At 45.3% G+C, this 15,157-nt stretch overlaps 1 protein-coding gene across 1 annotated transcript in view; it reads right to left on the bottom strand.

The window, feature by feature from the left end:
• Nucleotides 1-702: 702 nt before the first annotated feature.
• LOC131198755 (calpain-13-like) overlaps nucleotides 703-15,157 on the bottom strand; it is a 144,653-nt gene continuing 130,198 nt past the window's right edge. Inside the window, exons 21-23 of the mRNA XM_058184201.1 lie at nucleotides 11,874-11,929; nucleotides 1,569-1,621; nucleotides 703-1,337 (exon numbers count right to left, since the gene is read on the bottom strand). Of these exons, the coding sequence (XP_058040184.1) occupies nucleotides 1,595-1,621; nucleotides 11,874-11,929 (83 nt within the window). The 3' untranslated portion in view covers nucleotides 703-1,337; nucleotides 1,569-1,594. The remainder of the gene's footprint in view (nucleotides 1,338-1,568; nucleotides 1,622-11,873; nucleotides 11,930-15,157) is intronic.

Raw genomic sequence — 15,157 nt, 5'->3', positions numbered from 1 at the left:
ATTATATATTAGTCCATCCTCAAATTACTGGTATTCTAGATCAGGGGTCTCCACCCTTGGTCCCTTTAAGATTTGTGGACTTCAGCTCCCAGAATCCCTCAGCCAGCTTTGCTCTGGGAGTTGAAGTCCACAAGTCTTAAAGGGACCAAGGGTTGAGACTTCTGTTCTAGATAGCAAATCAGGAGATAGCCTGAGAAATTGCCTGATTGAAATTGAACAATTAAATAAAATAAAATAAAAAGTGAAAGCATATACTTGCCTATCAAATACCTTCTATTTTACTGTACATATAACATAAAAACTATCAAACGTTTGGCAAGATATTAATAACTTTTAACAGAAAACAAAGTTGAATAAACATGTGTGAAAATTATGAATTCCCAGTCTAAGAAATATAATATTTTTGCTAAGTTGTAAACCTCACCATACCAAAGCAGAAATCATTTTGTAGCACATAAGAGAATTTCACTTAAAACAAGAATCAGTTACACTTTTATTAAATTTATTTGAATGTGTGTAGCATGAACCTATGAAAACTGTCTTGGAAAGTCAATTTGTGATTAATAGTGTGCTTAAGTCTGTAAAGGATAATTATTATTTTTATTTTATTTTGTCACAACAGTATACACAAACATAATACATAAGCAAAAGCTGTAACAACTATATTAATTTGATATAATGAAAGGGAACAATAGGACAGGAACAGTAGGCACTTTTGTGCTCCTATGCACGCCCCTTATAGTCCTCTTAGGAATGGGGTGAGGTCAATAGTAGACAGTTTTTGGTTGAAGTTTTTGGGATTTTGAGAAGAGACCACAGAGTCAGGTAGTGCGTTCCAAGCGTTTTGTTTTTGTATTGATTTCTCAAATATATTCTTTGCATTTTGGTTTATGATAAGATCACCTAAGATTATGCAGTTTTGATAAACAATTAAGTCTTGGGAAACAAAGTGCTAAAACACAATCAAACCAATATAAGATTAAGAATGTAAATTTATTGGTTACACTGTGGTTGATGGGAACTTAGTTCAACAAACCTGAATGGCTGTAACTTGGAAGGTTATTCCATGTAACAGAAAATGGAGTTGGAAAGGACCTTGGAGGTCTTTAGTGTGGATTATTTTTAAAAAGTCATCCCAAGACATTCATTCATATGATAGTAAACATTTTTTTCCTGCACATTTCTACCATTATCTTATTGGGTACCATTTTCTGCATGTTTTTTATTCTTCTGATTATGTCTAGATTGCTTCAAGTCTTTGACTAATTCTATTCCATCTCCAATTAAACAGGCCTTCACAATCCACAACTTTCATTTGAAACTCGGAAATGAGTTGCCTAAAAAAGGAAATGAAAATTAAATCCAAGCTCTTTTTACTTGCAGTATTTTATTAAATATATCAACGATCAGAAGTATACAGTACATAGTATTTAAGGATAAAACTCCAGTTTTGTCCTACATGCATCAGCCTAGCCTTGTTATTTTTTAAACAAAGAATTAACAAAGGTTACGATTTCCATAAAAGCAAAAAACATGCAAGTTCTAGGAATATCTGAGCCAAGTCTTACCTGTATTCCAAAGTAGTATAATTAGATTAGCAGTACATGATCATGGTCATCCACTAAAACAAAAGGAGGATAAGAAGAAAAAAGAAAACACTAATATTTTCAATAAAAATTTTTTTTGTAAAGTATATGTAGGCAATGAAACAGCAAGAACATGCAATCCAATTTCATTTTGGAACTGACATTGATTTCATGAATGTTGGTAGAAATGACTTCCTTCAGATTTGTTAATTGTGAAAACTTTCACATTTTTTCTGTGTTAGTGCTTTTATGTTCCCCTAAAGGGTATCCTCTTTTGGGGAAAGACTTTCTTCTGCTTTCTTCACTTAGTGCATATGTACCTTCCGTTATATATGATTGCAATCCCAAGTGCTTGAGTCACGTATTTCAAATAAGTGATATAAACAATTACATGTAAAACAATCATCCTAGATTATCACAGGGACTTGGAACATTTATTTGTACTGAAGGCTGAATTGCTCTATTAAAGGTATACAGCCTGTTTTAATTGGTAGGCAAAAATGTTCTTCTGAGCCACCAACCTTAAATATCAGGAACTGAATCTACAATTTTCTACCGGGGTGAAATCTACTTACCTTCCCTACCAGTTCGTAAGTGCACGTGCGCGTGTTACGTGCGTGCAAGGACTTACTGCACATCTGCAAACCCTTCTGCTCATGAGCAGAGGGTAAAAAACAGGCTACTTCCTGGTTTAAACCAGGAAGTAACGATGACCGGTGGGTGGGTGGAGCCTTACGCTGCCATCGCTACCGGTTCTTTGAACCACTTGCCACCATTGCTACTGATTTGACTGAAACGGTCCAAACTGGTAGCATTTCACCCCTGCTTTCTACATAAAGAACAAGTCATCTATGACTGAATTCCCTGAAATGCTGTGGAAAAATATTGCTGAATCAACATCTAAAATTGATAACAAAACAGAGACTGGAAAGCAAACCATGTGCTGAAACGTCTTTTTAGAACACCTTGAGACGTCTGCAAAATGCTGACAGATGAATAGGTTATTTATTCCATATGTTGAATTGGCTGAACCTGGACATTTTTTTGGTTTTCATTCTCTCACCTTAATGAATTATCTGGTTCTGTTAGAAGCACCACATAATTAATATTATTGCTAGAGCATCAGTGTGTGAAAGTATCTAGGAGTATTTTTGCCTGTTGAAATAATTTGGGATATTCAGTCTAGGCTCTAAATGTTAATTATATAGAATAGAATAGAATAGAATAGAATAGAATAGAATAGAATAGAATAGAATAGAATAGAATAGAATAGAATAGAATTTTATTGGCCAAGTGTGATTGGACACACAAGGAATTTGTCTTGGTGCATATGCTCTCAGTGTACATAAAAGAAAAGATACCTTCATCAAGGTACAACACTTACAACACAATTGATGATCAATATATCAAGGAAACTTCCACAACTTAGGATCTCTGTTTTGTAGACCTCAATTTCCAGAATATTCAGCAAAAGCCAGCTCCCTAGAGTCATTGGGAATCAGGCAGTATATACCGTATATACTCGAGTATAAGCCGACCCGAATATAAGCCGAGGTACCTAATTTTACCACAAAAACTGGGAAAAACTATTGACTCGAGTATAAGCCGAGGGTGGGAAATGAGGCAGCTACTGGTCAATGTAAAAAATAAAGATAGAGCCAAGTAAAATAACATGAATATTTATTTGAACGAAAAACAATAAAAGTGCAAAAGGGGGTCCCCAAAAAGAATATGGTATCAAAAATACAGTATCTTTAAAAGTAACAGCAACCAAGCTAACGAGAGCTAAAATCCCTCAAAACTCTCCTCCTCATCATCTGTTTGTCCAAACAGAGCTTCAGCTACTTCAGCGTCTGTGATGTTATCCGCATATACGTTGTCATCATCACTGAGTTCACAGTCGTCATCATCACTGCTGTCACCCTCATACAATGCGCTGTCTTCACTGCCATCCATAGCATTACTAATGCCACATTTCTTGAAGGCACGTTGCACCATGTCCTCTGGAATATCTTCCCATGCATCACGAACCCACTGTGCTATTAGTTGTATGTCTGGCTTTCTCAGATTTCCAACTTTTGTCAGTTGAGCTTGACCAGATGTCATCCATTCATGCCACATCCTTCGCACACGGTCCTTGAAAGGTTTATTTAAACTGACATCTAGGGGCTGCAATACAGATGTAAGCCCACCTGGAATAACGGCCAAAGTGACTTGAGATGACTTTGCCAATTTTTTTATGTCATCAGATATGTGGGCTCTGAACATATCCCAAACTAACAGTGATGGTTTTTTCTTTAAGGCTGCTCCTGGTCGTCCGTTCCAAATTTCTTCCAGCCATTTTTTGTTCCATCTTCATCCATCCAGCCTTTAACATGTGCACGCACTGTAATTGTGGCGGAATTTTACCTTTTAGGCAAGGTCTTTCTTTTAAAAATAATAACAGGCCTCAGCTTGGTTCCATTAGCCAAACATGACAGAACGACTGTGAAATGGTTTTCATTTCCTGTGGTTCTTAGTAAAATTGTTTTGTCTCCCAAACTTGCCACAGTTCTGTTGCTTGGAAGATCAAAGGTCATAGGCGTTTCATCCATATTTCCAATATCTTGAAGGTCATAGTTATGGATCCTTCTTTGTTTTATGATGAATGAATGGAATGACATCACTTTTTCATCAAGGTCTTTTGGCAGCTTCTGTGCAATCTTTGTTCTTTGTCGCAAACATAGGCCAAACCTATTCATGAAGCGGTACACCATCCTGCTGATGCAACAAATTTTTCAGTGCCTGGTACTTTAAATTTTTCTTCTTTAGCCATTTGAAGGCACGTGGCGAATTCCCATACGTGTTACACAGTAACCATTTGGACGACACTCCATAACCCATTCATGCAATTCAGTCTCTAGAGCCCCAAATGGACTCGTTAAACCACGTCGAGCTTTTTTTTGCCTTTGGAAGCTTTTCCAAGTCAGCTTTCATTTTCCGCCACTCCTTACTTGTTTTCATCAACACAAAATTCTACTTGCAATACTGTTATTGCTTTCTTCTGCTCTTGACACAACCTTAAGTTTGAAAGCAGCTCAGATGACCTGCGTTTTGTTTTGATGGTCCAGGATTAGAAGTACTGGGATCCATTCCTAACAGGAAAAAAAATTATTACGACGTCAACTGCCATCAGGAAACCATCACCCCAGAAAGCTGTCCAAAGAGACCCATGGACGGCAAGCTATCTTTTCCAAAGGCGAAAAGAGGCGAGTGAGAGGAGGCGAGTGTGTCAAACGCCAAGAGGCGAGAGGAGGCGAGAGTGACAAATGCCCCTTTTAATAAGGGAGACGATCAAGAAAAGGTCTTATTTTAAAAGTTGCTTCCCAATACACTTCACAAAAGGTTGATGATATGGATGACACAGTCATCCATTTTCATTCCCTACCGTTCCCTTTTCTTTTCTTTTCCAGTCTGTGTTTTCTGGAAATGCTGTAACTATCACACAGCAATTTAAGGCAACCCTGCAACACATCATCACAAGAGACAAATACCGTACATTTGTTTCTATACAAATCGTTTTCAGGTCTCTTTATATAAATGTGTTTTCGGCTTAGAACGGGTTGTATTGATTTTCCTTGCTGTAACCCTTCCTGCTAATATTACAAATATATGGGAGAAGGGCGGTATACAATTATTATTATTATTATTATTATTATTATTATTATTATTATTATTATTATTATTATTATTATTATTATTATTATTATTATTATTATTATTATTATTATTATTATATGATGATGATGATTTTTTTGCATTGGACAGAGCGAGCTTCAGTTTACCAAACTTTGTATCTTTTAATGAAACGTGTTAGTCTGGAAGGGACTGTTTGAACTCACAAAACACTTGCAACTTTTAGTTCCGTGCTGAGGATTTTTGGAAAGCAGCCCAGCAATATTTATTTATTGCTCGGACTGCTCTTATTTTCACTCCCCCTTTTCTTTTCTTTTCCTTCCCTCCCTCCCTCCTTCTCTGCCTCTCTTTCGTCCCCCACCTCCCGGGATCCTTGCGGGTCGAAGGTTCTGCCCTGCCTTACACCAGCCGCCCACCTATGCCAAGGTCTCCCTGGCTCTTTCGCTCTCTGTAAGCAGCGGCTTCTCGGCAGCGTCGCCCCCCTCCCCTCCATGGATCGGCTCCTTCCCCAGCACTGAAGGCATCCTTAGGAATACACCTCCACCTCCAGGAAAATAAAAAGAGGCAGAGAAGGTAAATCGCCCGCCCCGTTCGGAAAGAAAGGGGAGAGGACTCCAATGGAAGAAGGGAGAGGAGAATTACCAATAACAAACACAAAGAGCTGGGTTAGAGGTGCCTTGTCATGTACAAGGAGATCAGAGAGGGCAACCACCGTGAAACAATAATCAGACTCAAAACGGGCTGCTTATTTGCCATTTGCTCTGGGTAGAACGGGTTTTTTTTTTAAAAAAAAATTGGTTTGGAGAAGGAAAGCTAATTTGCTGATCTGCGCGAGGGTCGGTTTCTTTTGCCTCCCTTCTTCTTCCTCCTCCTTCTTCCCACCCTAGCTTGCAATGCCCCCATCTCTCCTCCTCCTCCTCCTCCTCCTCCTGCCCCCCTCTCGGATTCCGCGCTCATTTCTTGCCTTTGTGGAGCGGAGGTGTTGGGGGGGGAGGGTTTGGGAATAGATTTGGCAGAGGAGATTACCGTAATTTTGCTCACTGTTGCTCACTGTTTACTTTACAATGTTCACTCGGGGAAGTGAAACGCAAAGTATAGTTAGCCTGGAAAAAAACTGAACCGTGTGACTGGCGGAGAGAAGGACGGCGCGGGAGGCGGGGAGAAATTGTTTGTTCTTGCCGTATTTCTCCGCTTTCCAAGAGGCTTTTCTTTTCACCTCTTTCTCCCCACCTCCCCAATTTCCATAGGGGAAAAACCCTGGGGAAAACTTGGCAAAAATAAAATAAAATAAAAAGTACTGAGTGCAAATGTTTTTTTATACTGTAGTTGAGTTTTCCACGTTTCTTTTCACATTCAAGGCAGCATTCTCCCCATCCTCGCTGCTTTTCCAAAACATGCTTTGAAACCTTTGCATTTTATTGGGATGTATTCAGGACAACGCCTCCGCCTCCGAGGCGAGAGGAGGACAGTAAGAGGAGGCGAGAGTGACAAGCAAATAAAGAGAGTTCTTCTCGCCTTGGCGTTGACACACTCGCCGTCCTCTCCGAAAAGCCGAAATTGAGTGCGAAGCGGCAGTGGGAGTGGGTGGGTGGGTGGGTGGGGGGAGGCCGCCGTGAAGTGCCGGCTGGGGGAGCCCGGGATTGAAGTGCCGGCAGGACGAGCCCAAATGCTGCCGGCATGCTTTGCCAGCTCGGCCGGCTCGTTTTGGGGCGGCGGCTGGCCTCCGGCGCTTCCGCCGCTTTTGATGGCGGCGGCGGTGGTCGGCGGAGGCGGAGGGGCGTCACATTTCGCCCCTCTCACTGCCTCCTCTCGCCGGGGGGGGGGGGGGGGGGGGCGTTTGCCCCCCCCCCCCCCCCCTCCGAAAAGCCGAATTGGAGGGGGAAGCGGCAGGGGGGGGGGGGGGAGGCCGCCGTGAAGTGCCGGCTGGGGGAGCCCGGGATTGGCTCCTGGACTCCCCCAGCCGGCACTTCACGCGGCCTCCCCACCCCGCCGCTCGCACTCAATTTCGCCGAGAGGAGGGCGAGGGTGACAACGCTGGCGAGTGACAAACAAATAGAGTTCTTCGCCTTGGCGTTGTCACCTCGCCTCCTCTCCGGCGAAATTGAGTGCGGCGGCGGGGTGAGGCCGCCGTGAAGTGCCGGCTGGGGAGTCCAGGAGCCAATCCCGGCTCCCCAGCCGGCACTTCACGGCGGCCTCCCCACCCCGCCGCCGCACTCAATTTCGCCGAGAGGAGGGCGGTGACAAACGCCAAGGCGAAGAACTCTATTTGTTTGTCACTCGCCAGCGTTGTCACTCGCCTCCTCTCCGGCGAAATTGAGTGCGAGCGGCGGGGTGAGGCCGCCGTGAGTGCCGGCTGGGGAGCCCGGGATTGGCTCCTGACTCCCCAGCCGGCACTTCACGCGGCCTCCCCGCCGCCGCACTCAATTTCGGCTGGAGAGGAGGGCGGTGACAACGCCGCTGGCGAGAGTGACAAACAAATAAGTTCTTCGCCTTGGCGTTGTCACTCGCCTCCTCTCGAAAGCGAAATTGAGTGCGGCGGCGGGGTGGGGAGGCCGCGTGAAGTGCCGGCTGGGGAGCCCGGGATTGGCTCCTGGACTCCCCAGCCGGCACTTCACGGCGGCCTCCCCGCCGCCGCACTCAATTTCGGAGAGGAGGGCGAGGTGACAAACGCCAAGGCGAAGAACTCTATTTGTTTGTCACTCGCCAGCGTTGTCACTCGCCAGCGTTGTCACTCGCCTCCTCTCGAAAGCCGAAATTGAGTGAGGCGGCGGGGTGGGGAGGCCGCCGTGAGTGCCGGCTGGGGAGCCCGGGATTGGCTCCTGGACTCCCCAGCCGGCACTTCACGCGGCCTCCCCACCCCGCCGCCGCACTCAATTTCGGCTTTCGAGAGGAGGGCGAGGGTGACAAACGCCAAGCGAAGAACTCATTTGTTTGTCACTCGCCCGAAGGCGTTGTCACCGCCCTCCTCTCCAGCCGAAATTGAGTGCGGCGGCGGCGGGGTGGGGAGGCCGCCGTGAAGTGCCGGCTGGGGAGCCCGGGATTGGCTCCTGGACTCCCCAGCCGGCACTTCACGGCGGCCTCCCCACCCCGCCGCCGCACTCACCGGCCGAGAGGAGGGCAGGGTGACAACGCTGCTGGCGAGTGACAACAAATAGAGTTCTTCGCCTTGGCGTTGTCACCTCGCCTCCTCTCCAGCCGAAATTGAGTGCAGGCGGCGGGGTGGGGAGGCCGCCGTGAAGTGCGGCTGGGGAGTCCAGGAGCCAATCCCGGCCCCAGCCGGCACTTCACGGCGGCCTCCCCACCCCGCCGCCTCGCACTCAATTTCGCCGAGAGGAGGCGAGTGACAAACGCCAAGCGAGAAGAACTCTATTTGTTTGTCACTCGCCAGCGTTGTCACTCGCCTCCTCTCGAAAGCCGAAATTGAGTGCGGCGGCGGGGTGGGGAGGCCGCCGTGAAGTGCCGGCTGGGGAGCCCGGATTGGCTCCTGACTCCCCAGCCGGCACTTCACGCGCCTCCCCACCCCGCCGCTCGCACTCAATTTCGCCGGAGAGGAGGGCGAGGGTGACAACGCCGCTGGCGAGTGACAAACAAATAGAGTTCTTCGCTTGGCGTTGTCACCTCGCCTCCTCTCGAAAGCCGAAATTGAGGCGGCGGGGTGAGGCCGCCGTGAGTGCGGCGGGGTGGGGAGCCCGGATTGGCCCTGGACTCCCCAGCCGGCACTTCACGGCGGCCTCCCCACCCCGCCGCCTCGCACTCAATTTCGCTGGAGAGGAGGCGAGGTGACAAACGCCAAGGGCGAGAAGAACTCTATTTGTTTGTCACTCTCGCCCGAAGGCGTTGTCACCGCCCTCCTCTCCGGCGAAATTGAGTGAGGCGGCGGCGGGGTGAGGCCGCCGTGAGTGCCGGCTGGGGAGCCCGGGATTGGCTCCTGACTCCCCAGCCGGCACTTCACGGCGGCCTCCCCACCCCGCCGCCGCACTCAATTTCGCTGGAGAGGAGGCGAGGGTGACAAACGCCAAGGCGAAGAACTCTATTTGTTTGTCACTCGCCCGAAGGCGTTGTCACTCGCCTCCTCTCCAGCCGAAATTGAGTGCAGCGGCGGGGTGGGGAGGCCGCCGTGAGTGCCGGCTGGGGAGCCGGGATTGGCTCCTGACTCCCCAGCCGGCACTTCACGGCGGCCTCCCCACCCCGCCGCCGCACTCAATTTCGCTTTCGAGAGGAGGGCGAGTGACAAACGCCAAGCGAAGAACTCTATTTATTTGTTTGTCACTCTCGCCCATGAAGGCGTTGTCACTCGCCTCCTCTCGAAAGCCGAAATTGAGTGCAGCGGCGGGGAGGCCGCCGTGAAGTGCCGGCTGGGGAGTCCAGGAGCCAATCCCGGCTCCCCAGCCGGCACTCACGGCGGCCTCCCCACCCCGCCGCCGCACTCACGGCGGCCTCACCCCGCCGCACTCAATTTCGGAGAGGAGGGCTAGGGTGACAACGCCAAGGCGAGAAGAACTCATTTGTTTGTCACTCGCCCGCGCCTCCCCGCCGCTCGCACTCAATTTCGGAGAGGAGGGCGAGGTGACAACGCCGCTGGCGAGAGTGACAAACAAATAAATAGAGTTCTTTCGCTTGGCGTTGTCACCGCCCTCCTCTCGAAATTGAGTGCGAGCGGCGGGGTGGGGAGGCCGCCGTGAGTGCCGGCTGGGGAGTCCAGGAGCCAATCCGGGCTCCCCAGCCGGCACTTCACGGCGGCCTCCCCACCCCGCCGCTCGCACTCAATTTCGCCGGAGAGGAGGGCTAGGGTGACAAACGCCAAGCGAAGAACTCTATTTGTTTGTCACTCGCCCGCGCCTCCCCGCCGCTCGCACTCAATTTCGGAGAGGAGGGCGAGGTGACAACGCCGCTGGCGAGAGTGACAAACAAATAAATAGAGTTCTTTCGCTTGGCGTTGTCACCGCCCTCCTCTCGAAATTGAGTGCGAGCGGCGGGGTGGGGAGGCCGCCGTGAAGTGCCGGCTGGGGAGTCCAGGAGCCAATCCCGGCCCCCAGCCGGCACTTCACGGCGGCCTCCCCACCCCGCCGCTCGCACTCAATTTCGCCGGAGAGGAGGGCGAGGTGACAACGCCGCTGGCGAGAGTGACAAACAAATAAATAGAGTTCTTCTCGCTTGGCGTTGTCACCGCCTCCTCTCCAGCCGAAATTGAGTGCAGCGGCGGGGTGGGGAGGCCGCCGTGAAGTGCCGGCTGGGGAGTCCAGGAGCCAATCCCGGCTCCCCAGCCGGCACTTCACGGCGGCCTCCCCACCCCGCCGCCGCACTCAATTTCGGCTGGAGAGGAGGCGAGGTGACAAACGCCAAGCGAGAAGAACTCTATTTGTTTGTCACTCTCGCCCGAAGGCGTTGTCACTCGCCTCCTCTCGAAATTGAGTGCGAGCGGCGGAGGCCGCCGTGAAGTGCCGGCTGGGGGAGTCCAGGAGCCAATCCCGGGCTCCCCCAGCCGGCACTTCACGGCGGCCTCCCCCCACCCCGCCGCTTCGCACTCAATTTCGGCTTTTCGGAGAGGAGGGCGAGGGTGACAAACGCCCCCTCCGCCCCCACCGCGGGCAAGAGGAGGACGAGTGAGAGGGGGGCGAAAATGTCGAACGCCCCCCGCCCCCTCCGCCGACCACCGCCGCCGCCATCAAAAAGCGGCGGAAGAAAACGCCGGAGGCCAGCCGCCGCCCCAAAACGAGCCGGCCGAGCTGGCAAAACATGCCGGCAGCATTTGGGCTCGTCCTGCCGGCCCAGCTGTTCCCGAGGGCAAAAAACCCTCTCCCTGGGTCGGCTCTGCAAGGGTAGACTCGAGTATAAGCCGAGGGGGCGTTTTTCAGCACAAAAAACGTGCCGAAAAACTCGGCTTATACTCGAGTATATACGGTACATTTCATAAATTTTATAAATAAATAAATGGAAAGAATCCTGTGGGTTGATGTTATCATATCTAGTGGAAGTTTGGATATCTAGTCCACATCAAGAACCATTTTATTGGTCAAATAAACCTTAATATTAAAGTAATAAGAACTGAAGCAGGGAAACATTTTCAGACTCCCTTATAAAGCTCAGCAATTTCATGGTGGCAATAGTGGAATTTTTCTTCTAAACTCCACTGGTTTATTACAAACATGGCAGGATATGGTTGGATTAACTGCCTCACCAGTTTTGAGTCTTCTCTGCAGTTCTTTCAAAGTAAGTTAAAATTTTAGAAAATGGTATGTCCCTGATTTCATCCAGGATACCCTACTTCCTACACCTAATATTATCAGCTTTCCATGGAAGTAACAAGAAAAAAAGACCTTTTAAAAACAGAACTTTTTCCCTGTCAACAAAAAAAGGTACTATTTCCTACTGCTGTTTTCAACTGGTAATAGGATTACACTCTTATACATATGAATATTTCATTTTCCCAATTAAAAATATACCAAAATCCGATCACACACACACACACACACACACTTTACCATGAATATTAAATTCTGTTGAGCTTTTCAATTTTTGCTCCTTAGAAAATAGTTTCATTTGAGGAGAAAAGCCATTTATTTCCAAAGATTTTTTTAAAAAGACACAAAAGGGGGGGGGAGTTCTACTCACCTCATCTTCAGTAAAGCAGATACTTCCCCTATTTTTTGATAAATTGAGGAATGCCTCTGTTTGATAGAAAACAAAGTTATTTTGAGAATGGCAAAGAAGACAATATAGTTTTTATTTACTCTAAATTCAGTCAACATTTGAAAAAATACAAGAACTAAAGATTAAAAGCAAGTATCCAAGTATAAACTTCAAAACTATTTTTAATAATAAAAATTATTGGGAAACTGTAGAGTAATTCCACACAATGTGATCCAGCCCTTGCACATGTTTATTCCAAGTCATGACATGGTATTCCACCGAAGCCTGTGATATTTTTGAGGAAAACCCAGCCCCCAACTTCCTCTGAAATTGCATTGGGTCCATTAGTTGCCTAGAGTGGGCTGATCAAATAGCCCCCCATCTCTCTATAGTAAGGGTGGCTGAGGAGAACTCTAGGGCCAAGGGGGATGATCTGTTCATGTCAAGGGGCTGAAGTTAGTATCCTCCAACTCTAAATCATGACACCACTGTGTGATGTGATCTAATATATGAATTCCCCATGTGAGTTGGTCCTTACATCACTTGACATGTTTGAAGATTGCCATGAGGGCCATGAACTCCTGAGCTACCTCAGATTCCATGCCAAAAAATATTATCTAGCATATTTACACAGAGACCTTTTGAGTTATTAAATGTAAAACTACCAAATAACCTTAAGTAACTTTTTAACATTAGCTATGGAGTCGCATAAGGGGAAAATAATCAATATATTGGTTATAAGTTCAAGAAAACACCTTTTATTAGGTCTGTGCATTTACCTCAACAAGGGACTTAAGGCTAACATGCCTCAATAAGGCAAAGAGGCAATGGATTTCCTTCAATCACTTATTTTCTGTAGTGTCATAGCTAACATGCAAGAACATTAATAAGTACTAATACTAGTGATAGGTTTGAGCACTGAACAATGAACAGACCAGCCATCTTGTTTGCAGCCATGGCAGAGCCTTTTCAAGGACACTAACTTTGTAAATCTCACTTTCTAATCACTTTTGGAAACTGCCTTTCAACCATCTTAAAGCTAGTAAAGACCTTTGGAATGACAAGTTTAAAAAGTCTTCATTGAATATGTTTATCTTCAACTCTGAACAAAACAAAAATTAATTATAAGTTTAAGAACTTAAAACAGTTGAAATAAACAGCAAAAACTAAATAAGCTTTTCATCTAAGAAAGTTATAAATGGATTAATGGTACAAATAAATTTGGAATATTGACTTACTACAATATTTTGAAATTAATTATAAACAAAATAATTTTCCCAGCTTCTCTTGGGAAATAAATTTAAATTAGACTTAGATTTAGAATACCTTTATTGTCACTATGAATGTACACTAATCGACATACATTAAAATGAAATTTCATTGTATACAGCTCTCAAGGGGTCATCACCTCCAATATACACTACATAAACATGACTAAATAAATAAATACCGGTAAATAAATACAAAATTATGCATATACCCACATATATTCTATGACACAGAGAAACAACACAGTCTAGTTCAGATGTATGTTTGGAAGTGAAAAAAACAAATCTTGCAAGTTTACCAGATGGAGGACATAGGGAACAAAGCTGTAACAGAATCTGGAAGTTCTGCTAGTAATAGAAATTTATCTATCCTGGCTATCATAAGTCATAACAAAGATAAGTGATGGCTTGAGAAACAGGATACTAGAGAGTACCAAAGATTCTAAGTCATTTTTTTAAAAGACTGGTTTTTAATGTCAGTTAATACTGACAGTAATACTTACAAAATGGCACAAAATGTTGTAATATCAGAAATGTTAAAGGAGATTTTTGAAGAATGGAATCAGGACTTAGTAACTATAATATTGGCAGCTCCAAATTTCAACCAGCAAATGCTCAGTCTTACATATAGGAAAAAAGAACCCAAAAACTAAGTACACATTAGATGGACATTACCTTACAGATGACCCCATCCCGTTAAAGACCTTGGAGTTTTCATGTCAAATGATCTAAGTGCCAAAGCCCACTGCAATTATATAGCAAAAAAAGCTCTAAGAGTTGTAAACCTAATCTTGCACAGTTTCTTTTCCAAAAACACCACACTATTAACCAGAGCATATAAAACATTTGCTAGACCAATTCTAGAATACAGCTCGCCTGTTTGGAACCCTCACCACATCTCTGACATCAATACAATTGAATGTGTCCAGAAATATTTTACAAGAAGAGTTCTCCATTCCTCTGAAAACAATAGAATACCCTATCCCACCAGACTTGAAATCCTAGGCTTAGAAAACTTGGAATTCCGTCGCCTTCGACAAGACCTAAGCTTAACTCACAGAATCATCTATTGTAATGTCCTTCTGGTTAAAGACTACTTCAGCTTTAATTGCAATAATACTAGAGCAACTAATAGATTTAAACTTAATGTCAACCGCTTTAATCTAGATTGCAGAAAATATGACTTCTGTAACAGAATCATCAGTGCTTGGAACACTTTACCTTACTCTGTGGTCTCTTCCCATAATCCTAAAAGCTTTATCCAAAAACTTTCTATTATTGACCTCACCCCATTCCTAAGAGGACCATAAGGGGTTTGCATAAGCGCACAAACATGCCTACCGTTCCTGTCCTGTTGTTTTTCTTTTCTTCTTTCTATATATATGCTTATACCTCCTTATATTTACCCATATATGTTTATATACTATATAATCTTTTGTATGATTCCTACATATATTGTTGTGACAAATAAATAAATAAATAAAAAATATTATCAACACTGTCAGTAATGATGTCTTCTTCTATGGATAAACTATGTCTAACAGATGTTAATGAAGATGTTACTTGATAAGACAGAGAAAGTACCAAAAATGGAACTACAAAGTCCAAGAAAATGATTTGGAAAAGGACACTTTACTGGTTATACAAAAGGAACTGGTTGTAATTTTATAAAGTTAAAGAGAAATAAACTAAGAATAACCTGGAAAATGTTTTCTTATCGCAACTAAAAAAGAGGCTTGTGAAAACATTGAGGAAACCTGTGCTTTGGGATAAAGAAGAATTGAAGAGAAATAAAATTCAGTGATAAAGGATTGATCAAATTAAAGATTAAGACTGTTAAAAGTAAAAGGAAGCAATGTAAAGTCAGTCTATTTGACGAAGTTTAAAATAAGACTTTTAAAAAAAGTTCTGGCAGTTCTTTATGGACTCTCTGGTGACCCCAGGATTGAAAAGTTGGTGTTTTATGGATTTGTTTATTGATTAGTAATGGGAAAAGGG

The sequence above is a fragment of the Ahaetulla prasina genome, chromosome 1 (assembly GCF_028640845.1).
Source record: "Ahaetulla prasina isolate Xishuangbanna chromosome 1, ASM2864084v1, whole genome shotgun sequence".
NCBI classification, from domain to species: Eukaryota; Metazoa; Chordata; class Lepidosauria; order Squamata; family Colubridae; genus Ahaetulla; species Ahaetulla prasina.
This window is presented reverse-complemented; position numbering and strand designations above follow the sequence as displayed.